The 16702-nt window shown below is 35.9% G+C and overlaps 1 protein-coding gene across 8 annotated transcripts in view; it reads right to left on the bottom strand.

The window, feature by feature from the left end:
• PHF20L1 (PHD finger protein 20 like 1) overlaps positions 1-16702 on the bottom strand; it is a 57050-nt gene that overhangs the window by 26377 nt on the left and 13971 nt on the right. For all 8 annotated transcript variants that reach the window (XM_086878543.1, XM_086878512.1, XM_086878533.1 and 5 more), the window contains 6 exons: positions 14673-14880; positions 13892-14023; positions 9227-9309; positions 5224-5476; positions 2983-3168; positions 2570-2776 (listed from right to left, as the gene is read on the bottom strand). In XM_086878543.1, the coding sequence (XP_086734669.1) occupies positions 2570-2776; positions 2983-3168; positions 5224-5476; positions 9227-9309; positions 13892-14023; positions 14673-14880 (1069 nt within the window). The remainder of the gene's footprint in view (positions 1-2569; positions 2777-2982; positions 3169-5223; positions 5477-9226; positions 9310-13891; positions 14024-14672; positions 14881-16702) is intronic.

Consider the following 16702-nt stretch of genomic DNA (forward strand, 5'->3'; position numbering starts at 1 on the left):
GCAGAAACACCATAAACAGATGCAGATTTATAACAGTTCTTTCAGATTAAGAAAACACAATTACAAAATAGTTTAGATTTCAAACCAGAGTTCTCAGTTTGTAATGGATAGAGCCACAATGCATACATTTAAACAATGTAGTATATTAAACTGCACTTAGGTAGGTGTTTCTGCATAATTCAAATTAACTTTTTTCTCAGATATTTCAAGAATTTACAGGAATGAGAAAGGAAAGCTTTCAGCACCTCTCTTGTATATATTTGCTTGCTATTGTTTAAACAGATAATTAGGAAAGTACTGATAGAAAGACTGGATCCTATTTATTTTCCTGAAGCATACACAAATTTGGTGTAATTAGGGATGCTTCAGGAATGTGACTTGACAACCTGTGCTGTTTCAAAGGCAAAATGATGCCTTCTAAAGTAGAGAACACAAATTTATTCAGTAGTGTAGACTAACTCCAGAGGTTTCAAACCTGAACTTTAAAGCGACATTTTTCTTTTTCCTATGTGATTATGAGGATAAACATGTTTCACCAGAGTTAAAAGACTGGGATGAACCCAAAACGCATATGAATTTTAGTTATAGTCCTAGCGACACCACTGACAGAATCAGAGAGATCCAAAACCTGCCACAAAATCTATGAATTAAAAATACCAAACTGCTTAGTTTAGTCTTTCAGCAACAAAGCTGATACTCAAGAAGCTGTTGGGCTACATGATGCAACCTACTGAAAACTTCTGACATTTGGACAGAAAGTCAGTATGAAAGCTCAAGACACAGTTCCATTTATTGTGTGAAGGATAACTGTAATACATGAAAATTAGGAACAAAACACATGTACCTGGAAGGCAAAAAAACAGAAGACAAAAAATGTAGCTGGCAAATCAGTTCCTTTAGAACTTGTAACTCTTAAAATTATATAGAGATTAAAGAAAAGATTCATTAAGCTTTATATACAGTATGAATTCTATCCTATGGTAGAGGTTGCACACATTTTTGGCTTCCCACTATGGAGTCAAGTTGTAACAACAGACAATTTTATCACAGAATTTTTTCCTGACATAAACTGTGTGGACATGTCACATAACTCTGAGTCATTAAATGAAGGTGGCTCTAAAAGAAACTTATTCTTTATTTTATTGCTTCAGCTGTGGCCAAGACGAAGACCCAGCTCAACAATCAGGTCCGAAGTGCACTTCTGAGTGCTGGATTTAGAACTGGCTCACTCTGCCCCGAGACAGGCCCATGACAGGAGCAGGCAACTTCCAGCATTACCAGCTATATGTAAAATGAGCCAGAAAATATAGCAGAAAAGCCAGAAGTTAAATTTCTAGTAACTGAAAAAGAGTTTTACCAAACAGGAAACAGATGGCTGTTGGGAGCTGTTGCTTTCTTTTACAATCTTGTTCAGTGAGTGGGCAAATACACAACTCCCGAAAGCACTTCTCTTAGTGGCAGAAGACATGACATAAGAAGGACTTTTATAGAAGTCATTTTCCCAGGAATCTGTAATCCTGCTGCTATGCCATGTATCAAGGGCAAATGAAGACTGACACATGGTTCCACTCTAGTAATTAAGTAATATTTTAATATTTTAAAAAGCTTAAGTGGTGGCTCACTAGAGATACCCATAGCCCTTATTTTGACAAATTCGTTTAAGACATTCATAGATTATTAGACTAAGATATAGTTTAAGTGTCATATCTCTATCATTTAAGGTCATGCTGTCCTCCCTTACTATCACTTGTATTTATAAAAAATTTTCTGAGCAGAATATAATAATTTGAAGTTTTTTCCCCTCTTCTTACTTTTCTGAACAATTTTCTCATGAAACAAAACAAAACAAAAGAAGGCTTTAAGAGAATTCTTTCTTGGAAGCCAGTTAAAAACAGTATGATACCCACATACAAGACTTACTTAGAAAAAATTATATGAACACCTAGCATACACCATATGAAAACATCCCACTGTTAAAGTCCACTGTGAAAATCCTTTCCCAAATCTCTTGGTTACCTCTATCCAAGTGTCTCATGTAAACCATGGTAGTCAGTAAACTGTTACAAGGGGAGAGGCAGCACAGAGTTGCAGCCCTGGGCTCTGTGCTGAGGGTGACCAAGTCTATATAAAAGTTTTTGAGGATTTTTCAGAAATAGTTTTAAGTGTAGCAAGTGAAGGACAGAATTTCCACCACAAACAGACACAAAGCAGAGGAACAATGACTGTCTTGGAGAACAGCATTTTTTTAAAGCTGAAACCATAAATTAGTATGTTAATAAAAAATCAGTTCATTATTTTTACAACTTTTAGCAATTGCAAAAAAATTTTTGAAATACAGCTTACTACGTTCCACACTCTCAGATTCTCCTTAAGGCATGTTAGAAGTGCTAAAGCAGCTGTAAGCCAGTGAAGACAAAGAATATGCAGATGAATGGAGTCCAGAAGAGAGGCAGGTTTTTGAGTGTTCAGAAAAGAAAATAAAAAGTATCCCCTCTTTCTATGGGATTGAATACACACATTTTAACCCTACAACTACAAATCTCTCTGGTTGTATACTGAATCTCTTTACCTGACGCTGTTGTAGCTACTCTTCCATCAGTTACTGCTTTGGAAGAAAGATATGTAATCATCTGAATATCTTCCTTGTCTTTACTGGGATATTCATTACGGAAAGTGGATTCTGCAGATAATGGTGCTGTAACTTCCGAACTACGGCTTAAATCAAGAGGGAGACATGGTCCACGCTTCTCAAGTGACACATGAGCAACATCAGGTACTACATAAAAGAAAAAATCTCATATTAAAAAATACACATGGGTCCAACAAACAACAGTCTGGATTGCAGCGTTACATAACATAGGAACAGCAAACAGCTTTAGCTACAGCAGTTCAAAATATCCCATTAGTTGAAAACCATGAAAGGTCTACTTTTTATGATTCAATTTCTCTTGGGCAGTTCTTTATTAGATTAAGATACATTACCCTCCAATTTTGATGACTGTTGGTTTTGACCACTGATGGAGAACAGTTTTCCATCAGTAACTGAAGAGGGAGAAGAAACTTTTTCTACAGAATCATCAGGCAAGGAGCAAGTGGCTAAACGCTGTGATCTTCTTCTCCGTTGGCTATGTTTGTAGGATCTAGGGGAACTCACTGGCTGTGATGGACCTAAAAAGAGATCTTTCAATGTTCATGAAGCAGAGAGATACACCATCATCTTACCGCAGCATTTGAGATCTAAAGATGGGGAGTGCTTTAAACAGCTCTTATTTGCAAAGCTGATAATCACAGCAAAACTGGTAAAAGTAATTACAAAACTGTGACTACCAGGAACAAAGAAAGATTTATGCTCAAGACATGATTCTGGCTTATTTATTATAAATTACTAGGGCACCTAATTCCCCACCAGTAAAGGTGTTTGTTTTAGGCAAGCAGTGTTTTTATAGTAAGCAACCCTCCCCTTAAAACCCAGGCAGCAGGTTACTTATAATGGAAGGGGGCAATAGGATTTAACAAACAACAGAACAAATGATCACAGTTAAAGCTCTAAAAAGTCATGGATAGATTAACATATAACTTAAAAAAATAATTGAAAACAGTGTTTAATTTTATATCCCACCTCCTGCCTTCTGATAACCTGATATCAATACCCCAGCTGAAATTCAAACACACGCTGCCAATGCATGGCACAGTAAGAAGGCTCCAGAACTTTATACTTAAAAAAAACCAAACGGGGGAGGAGGATTGATATAGGTTAATATAGGCCTGATTCATTAAAAACAAAAAACCCACACTCCCCTACACCTCTTCAATATTACCCAGTTCTACAAAATTTTGCCTTAGAAAAACACTTAAGTTGCTATTACACTGTAAATCACTGTTCTCTCCTTTTTGTAAGCAGTTTTTAGTCAGATATACAGATTTAAAAATTAAGACACAGCAAAACTAACTTTGAATTAGAGGTAGAAAAAACTTGGAACCAAAAATTAAAGACAACACAAACAAGATCTAAGCTACTAAGTAACCAAGCTTTAAATTACCTATTTTTAAAAAAATATTGCTACATAGAAGTCCAACAAGAAGTTGAATTTAATCCAAAATATAAGCATGCTCCAGGAAAACTACTTACCATTGCTCTAGGGGTGGGGATGGAAGGTGTATTACAATATGGATGACTGCTAACATTTTGTGGGGACAAAATACAATTTTTACCAATGTGTCCTGAATAAAGAAGGCTGAATTTGCACTTCTCCCTCTCCCACTTATTTAAAGTTATCTATGAGCAAAGATTAAAAAAGAAACTTATCTCATAAGTGAAAATACAAAATCAAAGTTAAGGGGAACACATGATGCAGGTTGAGTCTTCCATCCTCAATCACTATACTAAAAGTGAAAAAAAGATGTAGCATTTGACTTACTGAAACCTGCATTTATGTCAACCTTTGGCCTCACCATTTAATGTTCTTTAGGCAAAGAACCTGACACTAAGCAACACTAACCTAAAAAAACTAATGTAATCTCAAAAAAAAAATTATAGAAATACCTTAATATTTCAAATATTTCAATATCACAAAAAATAGTGTATTCAAGCATGCAGAATAAAGCTTTCCCTAGTCTTCTGATAAACTATTTTTGTGCTTGGAAAATCAGTTACACATGTTAAGAAGCTGAACACCCATGGAATTTTTCTAGGACAAGGAAACACCAATTTTTAATGTTTCTCCACCACAGATCTTGAACCCATCTTCTCTTTCACATCATGTTTGGAGGAAATATCACACAAGGTGACGACTGCCACAGCCAACAGGTACAGAGTGTCAGCCTGCTGAAGGTGAAGTTTCTCAGAGAGGGAAATGTCCACACCAAAGTGTACATCTTTTCTTTTTAATGAATCAGGCCCTTTTCAGAAGGGAGCTTTGATTTATCCTGTATCACTGTTAATGCTAGTGTGGAGATTTAAGCTAGAGGTAAAGCTAACCCTTAAAAGCCACAACTCTATAAATATCAGTATATTATTTAAATGTATTATTTCTGGTAGAGTAATTCAAATGCCTTAGTATGTGACTTGACTTTTAAAATAGGGAGCTACCCCTAATTCTCCCACTTGGACATTTTATTTAAAGCAGATTCATTTTTAAAAGCAATAGCCATTTACAACCAAAGAAATTTCTGTATATCTCTTATAAGTAGTTACGGTATTCTTTTTAAAATGTCTGTGCTCACTAGTTTTATTTATCACAGAAGAAGGAAGCTGAGAGACCAGCGTCAAATCCTCGACTTGTATTAATTCTGGGGAAAGTGGTGATTTAGGGGGCTTTATACACCCGGAAGAATCTCCAGATTCTTGTTTGCATTTCTTGCTGCGAGCCTTTCCTGAAGACAAAGTTGAGGATAACAGTGCAGGTTTCTGAATGTTGGCAGAACTGCTAATATCAGCTTCATTTTTTTTCTGACTTTGTGGTTTAGGTGCAATCTCCTGAATAAATAATAAAAAATTGATACTTTTATTTCAGTTTCTTCGTTGTAGTTCTTGTATTCTATTTTGATCTTTTTAAAAGCAATTTTAGTAATCAAACACAGAATAAAGCAACATTATTTTAAGTACAAATGAAAACTATTTAAAATGCATCACATTAAATTTTGCTTTTTTTAAAGGAGCACTACCAATTGTTTTCAGTATTCAGAATATTCAACTCTTACTAATTGAAACACCTGAAAAAAACTGAAAATAAAACATTTTCCTTCTTCCTTAAAAATTCAATGAAGCGTTTTTAGTTTTCCCTTTCATATTCACTGTCAGTGCAGTCTCCAAGCAGAACCTGGAGAGCATCTGTTCCAAGACAGAACACACACACTGAGGCACCATCACAGAGTATCTCACACTGGAGGGGACCCAGAAGGATCCTCAAGTCCTCCTCCCTGCTCCTCACAGGGCTGCCTGCTCTGAATCATGACTCGGAGTGTTGTCCAGAATTCTGGCACTGCTATGAGCAAAGAATCCTTCCTCAAAAGGATTGCAGCTCTAAAAAAAAGTTGACAAGATTTTCCCTACACAGTCATTTCCCCAATCAGAGGTAAAAAAAATATAAAAAAAAAAAACCAAACCCACAAAAAATAAAAACTTTAGGCAGTTCCTCAGGAACACTATATTTAGCAAGGAATTTGTATTTTTGAGAACCTGAAAAAGTTGATAATGCTCCTTTAGGGAATGCTTGAAACAATGAAAAGTTTCCAATACTGAGCACACTCTCAACACAACCCCTTTCAGTGCTGGGAGTCTGGATTTCACCACATTATATGTTTGCGCAAACATGAAGAAATCACAACTTCTAGCACCACAGGGTTAAATAGATTGCTAACTGTCAGGGGAAAATGAGCAGATAAAGAGTTAAAACAGTTTTTGAAGGAAAATATAATGCATCTTGCCAAATTCCTCAATTTTCATCCTTCTTAACACAAACAGTACTATTTTTAGACCATTAGCATGCATTGACAGACATTAACATTTTAAATTTTTCACTGGAAGTTCTTCCTACATTACCAAAACTGTGCATGTGTTACAACTTGCCTAATAAGGGCAAACTACAATATCTGAATATAATTTCTTAGGCCTGTCTCCCTTCTCATCCCAGTTGCATCATACAGCATAGTACCATCTAATAAAACCAGAACTAACAAAGCAGAGAGGTATTTCTAGAACGTATGCCACCACTTTATCCAAACTAGAAACATCACGTCTCTGGTGATTTGAGGGTATTATTGAGTTTTGTCAGAAATTGCAATTTTATTTTCCACTAGAATTTTCCATGCTCCAATGGAGGAAAAACAAAAAAAAAAAAAAAAGGAAAACAAATCCCCACAAGTGCACATTCTGTCTGTAAAAGGGCGCCCCTGAATGCTACGTGAACGGCTCGCTGGGAGTATCCCTGTAAAGATCCGGTGCAAAACATCCCATTCAGCAGACATCAGTTCTACCTTGAATAACTCCATTACACACATACTAAGTGCAGTTTATTCATTTAAATAAAATATTCCATGAACTGTAGAGTATACCTATGCTGGTTATGAGAGGTATTACCAGAAATTAATTAGAGTCGTAACTTGTAAATAAACAATTTTATTGTTCATCTTCACAGATGTGAAAGACATACTACAGCATCCATTACTTTCAAATTACAAAGTTATTTAAACAAGATTAAAAAAATTAAATTAAGATTTTGATAAGGTGCTTAACCTCTTAACAGGACAAATTAACATTAAAAACCTTAATGAATTAATGTTATCCATCTACTCAGGTCTTGGTCAAAAGGAAATATAACATGACATACCCTAATACAATTAAATAAACTACTGTATCTGCAACTAATTGTCTGAGGTTGTGGGTTTAAGACAATTGTAAACTAAAAATGTATAAATATAAACAAAAACTTGCATCAACAGAGTCAGTTTTCGGCTATTGGCCTGAATATTTCTACCATATTCTGTATTACATTATTAAAAAAAACCTACAAGATATTTCATCCATTCAATTTTATAGCAGTAGCAGACAAAGCCTCTACGGAATGTCAGCTTCGTTATCGGAAAACCTTTTAGGGAGGTTTATAACTCGGCCATTTTAATTTCATTTTGGGCAGGAACTCAGCAAAAAAAGCTTTAAGCTCAAAACATTTCCTCCCCACAGTCAATCATTTAAATGTTTGTAAGGTTTCTGGTTTTAGTTAGATGCAAATGAATAGGACAATTTGGGATTTTAGATGCCTCTTTAAAGGAGCTTAACTATTATTTCCAAAAAAATGAGGTTTTTCAGACCATTAGCATGTAAACAATGACAGAGACATCTGTTTTTTGTATCTGATCAATAAAACAGGAACAGCCGAGTTACTAAGTCTAAGAAATAACAAAAAGGTTATAGTAAATATGCACTGCAGTTTATACTGTTGCATACACAGTCTATGTAAACCACAAAGTCCCATTTACCGCAATGGGATTCTGCATGGCAAGATTTACATTGTAATGATTCTTCCAAAAACAACATGCTATAAGCCATTTCACAGTTTTTTGCACATTGAAAATATCACACACAGTAGCAAGAAAATCATAGCATCTTTAATATGCAAAAATTTGAGAAATGGAATGTCATGTCAGTACACTGTAAACCTTTATGCAAACTATCGGTCAATGCATCGGTACTGCAGTGGCTCTGCTGGCCCTGACAGTGACAGCATCAAAAACAGAAAATCAGGTTCCATTGACTCTCATTCAATGCAGCATCAATGGAAAAACCAGAGCAATGCAATTATATATCAGCTCTAAAGAACCAGTACAACCAAAATATCAAATCAGGTTTGGGGTAGGGACTGTTCATAGAGTGTGCCGGGGCTAAAGAACAGAAGTGCTTGTTAAAGAATTGCAGGCAGCAAGGCTACTTTGTTCAAATGCTGCTGTTAAAGGAGAATGAAAATGCATACAAAAAAGCTGTATTAAAGATACATTAAGGCTCTGATTTAAATAAGTGGAAAACAAAGATGTCCTGAATCAAGACTACTGTTCATCCTTAGCTTGCTTTACCATGCTCAGGCATTCAGCCCTTTAAAAGTGCAAGATAATGCACAGCTCGGAGTCAAGCAATGCCTGAACACAGTGCAACAAGCCAAAGACAAAATGGCAGCCTCCAGATCCTGCCAATATGCAGGTTTAAAAATCAGACCCTTAACATTATTTAAAAGTTTCTTTTTTGTATTTATTAAAATACACACCCTTGCAAAATGTATGGCTCATTGAGCAGTTCATAAAACACATACAAGCCTACAACACCAAATTCTTACAATATAAAAGAAACTTCTTTTAAAAGAAGTTCTATGCGATGTCAAAAACCCTGTTTCAAACACAAATCAAATTTGTGTAAGGGCCTGTTTCTAAGCCAGTTGTCATTCCAGCTATAAAACTGGACCTGGGGACACTGGTCTCCTCATTTTTGTTACACGGAGACTTTATTTTGTTTTCTGTTAGTTTTCTAACACAAAAGCTCATTATTGAAATTCAAGTCAACACTGCGTTTAGAGACAATTAAATTCCATATTTCTGGCTCTGCCAGAAATGTAAACATAAGAAATTTTCAGTTCCCTGTTATATCTGAAGGGGAAATTTTTAATGTTGTAGGTACTACATCTCCATGGCACACTCCAGTGGGAACTTTGCAAAAGAATCAAACTCTACCATTTCATACCTGCTCCAGGACTGGAGCTGTTTCTTTGTTGCCTTCCTTTTTTTCAGCACCATCTGCAACAACAGCTTTGGATGCCAATAAACCTTAAGAGAAAAGTTGCAGATATTTTTAGTTAGAAGTATCTTACAATACGAATTTGTAGAAAAAGAAGCAAAATATTGAGACAAGAAATATGAACTGCACAAATCTACAAGATGAGTCCATCTGAAATGGCTCCACACAAAGCTGACCACTTTAAATTAGAAAAACCAAAAAGTTACAGGACATTCCAACAATGGCATGCTTATATAGGAAGCATTTCCTTGGCATATTTACTGACAAGAAAATAAAATTGTCAATTCTAAAATAAAGCCTTGCCATCCTTCCAAAGCCAAAGCACTTGAGCTTTAAAACCAAACGTATGACACAGAAATAGATTTTGAAATCAGAATTATTTACAAAACTCTCTCCCATTTCCAGTCTTTGAGAAATTCACATCACAGTTTGTATTACTACTTCTTAACTATAACAGATGCAAACCTTTCTCAGACATAATACAACAAGGGATTTAATTTCCAAACAAATATTCCTAGTAGTGGAGCTCCCAAATTACCTCAATAAGATGACCATATTGGGAGCAAATAATATATTAGAGTATGTAACTTTATTTACAAATTTATGTACAATAAGTACTACAAAAAATCTGTAAAGACAAGGGGAATATAAATACAAGAAAGCTTTGTCAGCAAAGCATATGGGAATAGCTTCAGTTGTACCTCACACAACTTCAATTGTCTAACAATGCAGAGACAGAAGAAGTTCTACATGATTAAGAAAACAGAGAACTGATAAAACCTAAAAAATATAAATTTGAATAAAAATCGCTATTATAATCTCTGTGAAGGTCAATATTGGGAGTGAGGAGTTGAAGTCCTCAAAAATAACTTGACAAATTCAGAGAGAATTGCTATTACATTCCATAAAAATTTTCATATGGCCAAAATTAATTTAAAGGTCACAATGTCCAATGAATTATAAATTAGTGAAGTCTGGCTCTGAGGAACTGTTCAAGACATTAAAATAAAAATAAAAAAACTCAGCATAACACCAAGTGTTTTATCTCATTTACTATTTATGTTGGATTAAGTTATGTTTTAGTTTAGGTTAACTGAAAAGTAGAAACTTACTTAATCCTATTAGATAAAAACCAATAAAATTATCAGGTAAGATTTTAATTCTGGATTAGACCACACAAAAGATTTGGGTCTTATGGATTTAAATAAACATTTTTAACTCAAATTATCCTATTTAAATCAAGTTGCAAAAATCGCAGGGTTCTTTATCTTTGCCATCATGCATTTATATAAAAAAGCACAAAATCATTTTCAAAATCAAGTGAAGTTGAGTTTTAAATAAAAAAAACAAAACAAAACTACAGTTTATGGGTGCATTTATGGTTCTGTAAGCCAAAGGTTCCCCAGAGAAGAGTCCCTCATTCGTGGGGGAATTCAAGGCCAGTCTGGATGGGCCTTAGAGAAAGCTGGTCTAGTGGATAATGTTGAAATTATATGACCTTTAAGGTCTCTTTCAACCCAGAGCATTCTCAGATTCTCAATTTTTCGTTCTAGCTAGATGATCCCTGCTCAGAAATTCAAGCTATTAAATGAATCTAGATTCAGATCTGCCAATATATACAATCCTTATGATTTCCTTTTTCTCTACCCCATGAAGTGTTTTTTCTAACCAGGCCCCAAGCCTGCAGGACAAAGCCATCTCAAAAGCTACTGCAAACCAGGACTACAGGTTCACCACCCTCTGTCTGTAAGAGCATCTAAGAAAGCAAAACAGGGAGTGGCACAGTGAACCGGGAATGTTTTGTTCTGCAAGCTCACTGCAGTTATTACCTGGTTTTAGGTACCAACACAGCAGGAGAAGATGCGGAAGCAAACATTCCAACAGAGGCAGAAACTGATTGGAAAATGGCATTAATATGTGCTTAGCAGGAGGTATTCTTCACCTTTGGGAAATGTAGTTGCTACCAGTGCTAGTAGCAAAAGAAGGGGTAAAGGAAGTAATTTTATTTTGTTGAATGGTGAGCAAAGAACACCTGATGCGGCTGTGGGCCTTGTGGCAGACAAGAAGACCCTTCTGCATCAAATGCTGAATGCTGAACTAAAACGTAGGGAGGAGTTCCCCTCATACAGCCTCCTGCAATAGTGTTTTGCACTATTTCCCCAGTACAACCATAAGAACCTGGTAAATGTTTCCCTAACAGCTACAATGCTTTGATTATTTTGTAGACACTCTGATGAGTACGACAGCATGATTCTCAGCCTTCCTTCAAATCTAAAGGCTTGTGCTGGAGACAAAAATGAAACAATGCAAGCATATATTGGTATACAATATATTGTATATTGTATGTATGACTATTTAATGTGTAACAAAGAACATGAGGCAAGAAAAATTTTGATCATTAGCAGTCACATTTTCAAAATGTACTGTTATAAAAGACTTTTTCTGGTATGAACTGCAGAAGTGTGTTAAATTGAGAACAGATACATGAAGTATCTACAAGGCATGACAAATTTCATCTTGTAGTTAAAGGATTAATATACTTTCACTGAAAGGTAACACATTGTCTGCTAGCCAAGTATGTCTTGTGGAGACAGACACACTGTTTTTAAAATGGTAACAGTCAAATGGCTGCAAAATCATGGTTTGATTATTCAGTTCAGTCTGTATGAACCTGTCTCACTACTATGATTCTCATAATTCTTCTGAGATAATAAGAATCTATCCACAGGCAAATACAATTTGTAAAGGTAAAGGTTTTTCAGCTGGTTTTGATATCTCTGCTACTAACTCCTACTGGAAAGAAATTAACAGGGCTCTGTTGATACACATTTCTAGTTTCTGTATCTTTACTACTGCTCATGGCAGCAGTTAAATTGGAACTTAACTGAAAATGTATGTAGTATAAGAAAGGAGAGTAGAAATGGGGCTGATAAATTTGACATCCATTAACAAAACTTGGAACCAAAGAAGGAGCCTTCTGGGAATGACAATCCTGGAGGCAGAAGATGGGTTTTTATAAAGACTGCTTCCTTTGTACAAAAAGAACAGTTCCTTTTCATTCCCTCTTGGATCAAAAGCTGGACAGCAAATGCAAAGCTGGACATGAGCTGCCAACACTTTCCTAGGCTGCATCAAAAGCACTGTGGGCAGCAGGATGAAGGAGTAATTCTGCCCCTCTGCTCTGTTCAGATCCCACCTGCACTGCTGTGTCCAGCTCGTGGGTCCCAGCACAGGAAGGACCTGCTGGCATGAGCCCAGAGGAGGCACCCAGAGCTGGTCAGAGGGCTGGAGCACCTCTCCTGTGAGCAGAGGCTGAGAGAATTGGGATTGTACAGCCTGGAGAAGAAAAGGCTCCAGGGAAACCTTATAGTCCAGTGCCTAAAGGGAGTTTACAAGAGAGCTGGAGAAGGGGCACGTCATGATAGGACAAAAGGGAATAGATTCAAACTTAAAGAGAGTAGGTTTAGATTAGATACGAGGAGGAAATTCTGTCCTATGAGGGTTGTGAGGCACAGGTTGCCCAGAGAAGCTGTGGATGTCCCATCCCAAGAAGTGTTCAAGGCCAGGCTGGATGGGGCTTTGAGCAACCAGGTCTAGTGGAAGGTGTCCCTGCCCATGGCAGCAAAGTTGGAAGTAGGTGAACATTAAGATCCCTTCCAGCCCAAACCATTCCATGATTTGGGCCATTTTATTTTTACTGACTGACAGACTGAAACAGAACCACTCTCATAAGAAAACTGACTAAACATCCTCCACTGCAGACCAATGCAAGGCTGGAGAAGCCAAAACAAGTACTAAAAAAAACTCTCACAATGCAATTTAGCAAATTTGATTATTTTTGTTTTACAAAAACAAGTAAGAATTTTTATCTACTTGCAAAAAAAGTCCTAACAAAAAAAAACCCTCCCGTTTGTAGCACAGAGAAGTTTACCAGCCTTCATATGAAATATTATGGACTAGAATAACGAGTGGAATGAATTCCTCTCTTACAGTGTGTCCAAGAGCTCCTCTGTTAATGGAGGGACTTCACAACTTTTTCCAACCCTTTTGCTTTTGAAATGCAACTGATACTTTCCCAGCACAGGTACAAACATAAAACTTTTTCCTAAATACTGACAGGATCAAAGCTAGCAGCACAATAATCTTATTTAGAGGAATATCAATTGAAATAACTTTTTCAAAGGCAAGTAAATTTCTATTAAATTCTGGAATAAATGCATTTTTTCAATGTTAAAGATAAGTTATTCAATTTCCTGTTGTATAGCATGTATTCTGTAGTAACATCCCTGTTTTCCATTAATACCTTTGAGCAATAAAGGTAGGGAATTTAGACACTGAAAAAAAAAATCAGGTCTTTATAGTTTCAATTTGTAAGGATGTGTATTTCTAAATGAGAAACTCTTTTTAGCAACATTTTCACTTTACGAAAAAATATTTTCTGTTTCTCCACAGCTAACCATAGCTTTAATTTACAGTGGTAGTATGCAATTCATGACAATCTTAAGAAGTTCTATAAACCCAAATGCAACCTACTTCAGTATCTTCTTTATAAGCATGAATATTTCACTACATTAAAAAGGAACAAAGTCAACAACAAAAAAAGTCTTTTACCAGTGATCTTGTTTAGGCGAGCTCTCTTTGCCTGAAATGAGTTGCCTAGATTACTTTTCCTCTTGTGTGATAAAGTGCTCTCTGCCTGCACAAAGGCCATCTTTGGAACATCCACTACAGGAAATCCTACTTCTAAACATAAGAAAAACCTCATTAACTCACATCTAATAAATGCATAATACCCAAAATATTTAAATACTTCAGAATTGCTACTAGAATATTTTAAATTTCTTAGTAAAGAAACTTTAAATGTTTATAAAAAAGGAAAAAGACACATTCTGAAGATCTAGAATTACGTAATGAAACAATAAATGGAGATTATCTCAAAATTGGTAATTTTTACTGAATGAGAAATTAGCATTAAAGACTTAAAATTAACAGATCTTATCAACTCAGATACAGTTTCAAACGGCCTTGAATATGGATATATCATGCATATAGGAATTTTTTCTTAAAACGAGATCAGGGATTATCTCACAAGTAAGAGAAGATGCAAGAATAGCAACCAAATTATACAATGAAATCAATAAAAAGCTATGTTCTGCTCTTGATAAAGCTAGTCAGAAGTTTAGCACAAGCAGTAAATGCTGACTGAACTAGATTTATCTGATAAAAATAGTTTCTGAACCAACTACCATTATGTATCAGAAAGTTATCATAATAGCAAATGAGACATTTTCCTCTAGAAATATTGGTTATTACTTAACCGCAAAATTAGCAACAGGAGTTCAACACTACAGAAAAAACAATTTACAGATGTATTTATAGAATGTGCTTTTACCAAATGTGTCACTAGATGTAGGCTCCTCTTCCTTTTTTTGGACTTCCTGCATGATTGTAGAGGTTGAGGTTTCTTCCTTTTTTGAAGGGACTTTTAGCCATTTTCTGTCCTCTTTATCTTTATTGCTGTTTGCACTGGTTCTAGGTTTACTTCCTGCTTTGTTCTTGGCTGCTGCTGCGGCAGCAGCTTTGACCAAAGCTATCCAATCCTCCAAAAAGGAAAAAATGGTGAGTAAGTATTATAAAGTGCCTAAGACTCAAACAGAAAATACTCATAAACCCAGTGAGCTTTATCTAGAAATGTTCAAATGAAATTCAATTTATTTTTACAGTTATTACTCAAGTGTGATAAAATAGACTTTCCCAAATTGTCCAAATGAATTTGAAGCATTATCAGTGTGCCACATGGACAAAAAGGAAAAAAAAAAAAAAAAAATCTTTCAAATCCCACTGTATATAGAATTCTGGTTGGTACACATTCCCTGTTAAACTACTTTTGTGTTATTGCTTTAGAAACCCAGGAGCTCCCAATCCCAAAAGACTGATATTTTTCTTACCCTTCTGGCTCTGAAACACACAATTCCATAGTTGTTGACCTATTATACAAAGCTACAATAGCCTCAAAGCCGTGTCCAGCTGCATGGAATTCCTCCTGAACTAAATTGATAAGCCAGGGATAACTCCTGTCTCATTACACCTTTGTTTATAGAGCAACTACAGACTCTTACTCATTTTGTATGACATATTACAGGTTTCACCCACTAACTCAAATAAAGTACTCTATAATATGACTGAATTTCACTATCTATATTTAAGGTAATTGAGTGTCATTTTGTGTAATTGCTTATTTGTACCATACAGAAATATTCAAGGGGTGAATACATCCCAATCTAATCTATGTTTTGGTATTCAGACCAAGTCAAGCTTCCCTACAAGCCAATGGAAAGAGCTTCCTAGGCAGAGCCAAGCTCCTTCCGTTAGTTCAGAGCGATGAGACTCCTGTCTTATGTTGGGAGTCCTGACATGAGACTCCTGACAGGAGTCTTGATCCTGAATACCAGGGATCAATCTGACTGCAAAAATTGTAACTTGATCCTTTTGACTAAAGTATTTTTTTGAATTTTCTATAACATTGAGGTACAGGACTCTTCTGTGGAGAAGTTGTGTGCAATATAGAAGGCAGCAGAAATGATCAACAAGTCGGAATTAAGCAGCTGAGTGCTCTGAATTACAAGTACTACCACACACACAAAAAAAAAATATGAAAAACACTTTTTGTCTAGTTACCCATGAGTGCTTTACAAATAGTATTTTTTTTTCCCCAACTGCACAGACTGTTTTTCTCTGGAATATCTCCTTGCTGTTATGTCATCACACGAGATATCTAAAGTAGCTTGATTTTACAGATCTTGTTCCAATGCAACCTTTTCCCCACTCGTTAGATATAAGTCTTTCAAGTTTCTGTTCTGCTGAGGGTTTCTTTGCCTTGACATATGAGGAAATCATAACACAGTGTTAATTCTCCTTGCATTATGCTTTTCCTTTTCCATAGTTCAATACTTTTAAATCATTACTTTATATGGATTATGTTTCTTCTTTGTACCAACTTACATATTTAGAAACAACAACAGTTTTGATTCCTCTAAGATAAAGTGTTACATGTCCACATTTTCAATGCAAGATGCAGACACACACACATTACACCGCAGCAAAATTTGGAAGCACTTTGGCAATGCTCACACAACAGGCAACTACTGAGGCCACTTGGTGACATGCCAGCACAAACGAGTGTGTCTAACTGCCAGCTGCATTGTCAGTCAAAAGCACACATAACTCTCTCTTGGCCAGCCAAAACGAGCATACCTATTCCAGTCCATCCAGAGCCCTAGCCATCCAGCAGGACATAAAAAGGATTGAGCTATTTGTGGTGGTGAGGAATTAGGAGACTTGAGAGTAGGAGTCTTACCCTGTACCCTGGCCAAGGGATGAAGAGGATCAGTAACATGGCTGGAGATTAGATGTTATGATAAA

This window comes from Cyanistes caeruleus, chromosome 1 (genome assembly GCF_971803275.1).
Source record: "Cyanistes caeruleus chromosome 1, bCyaCae1.hap1.1, whole genome shotgun sequence".
Classification (NCBI taxonomy): domain Eukaryota; kingdom Metazoa; phylum Chordata; class Aves; order Passeriformes; family Paridae; genus Cyanistes; species Cyanistes caeruleus.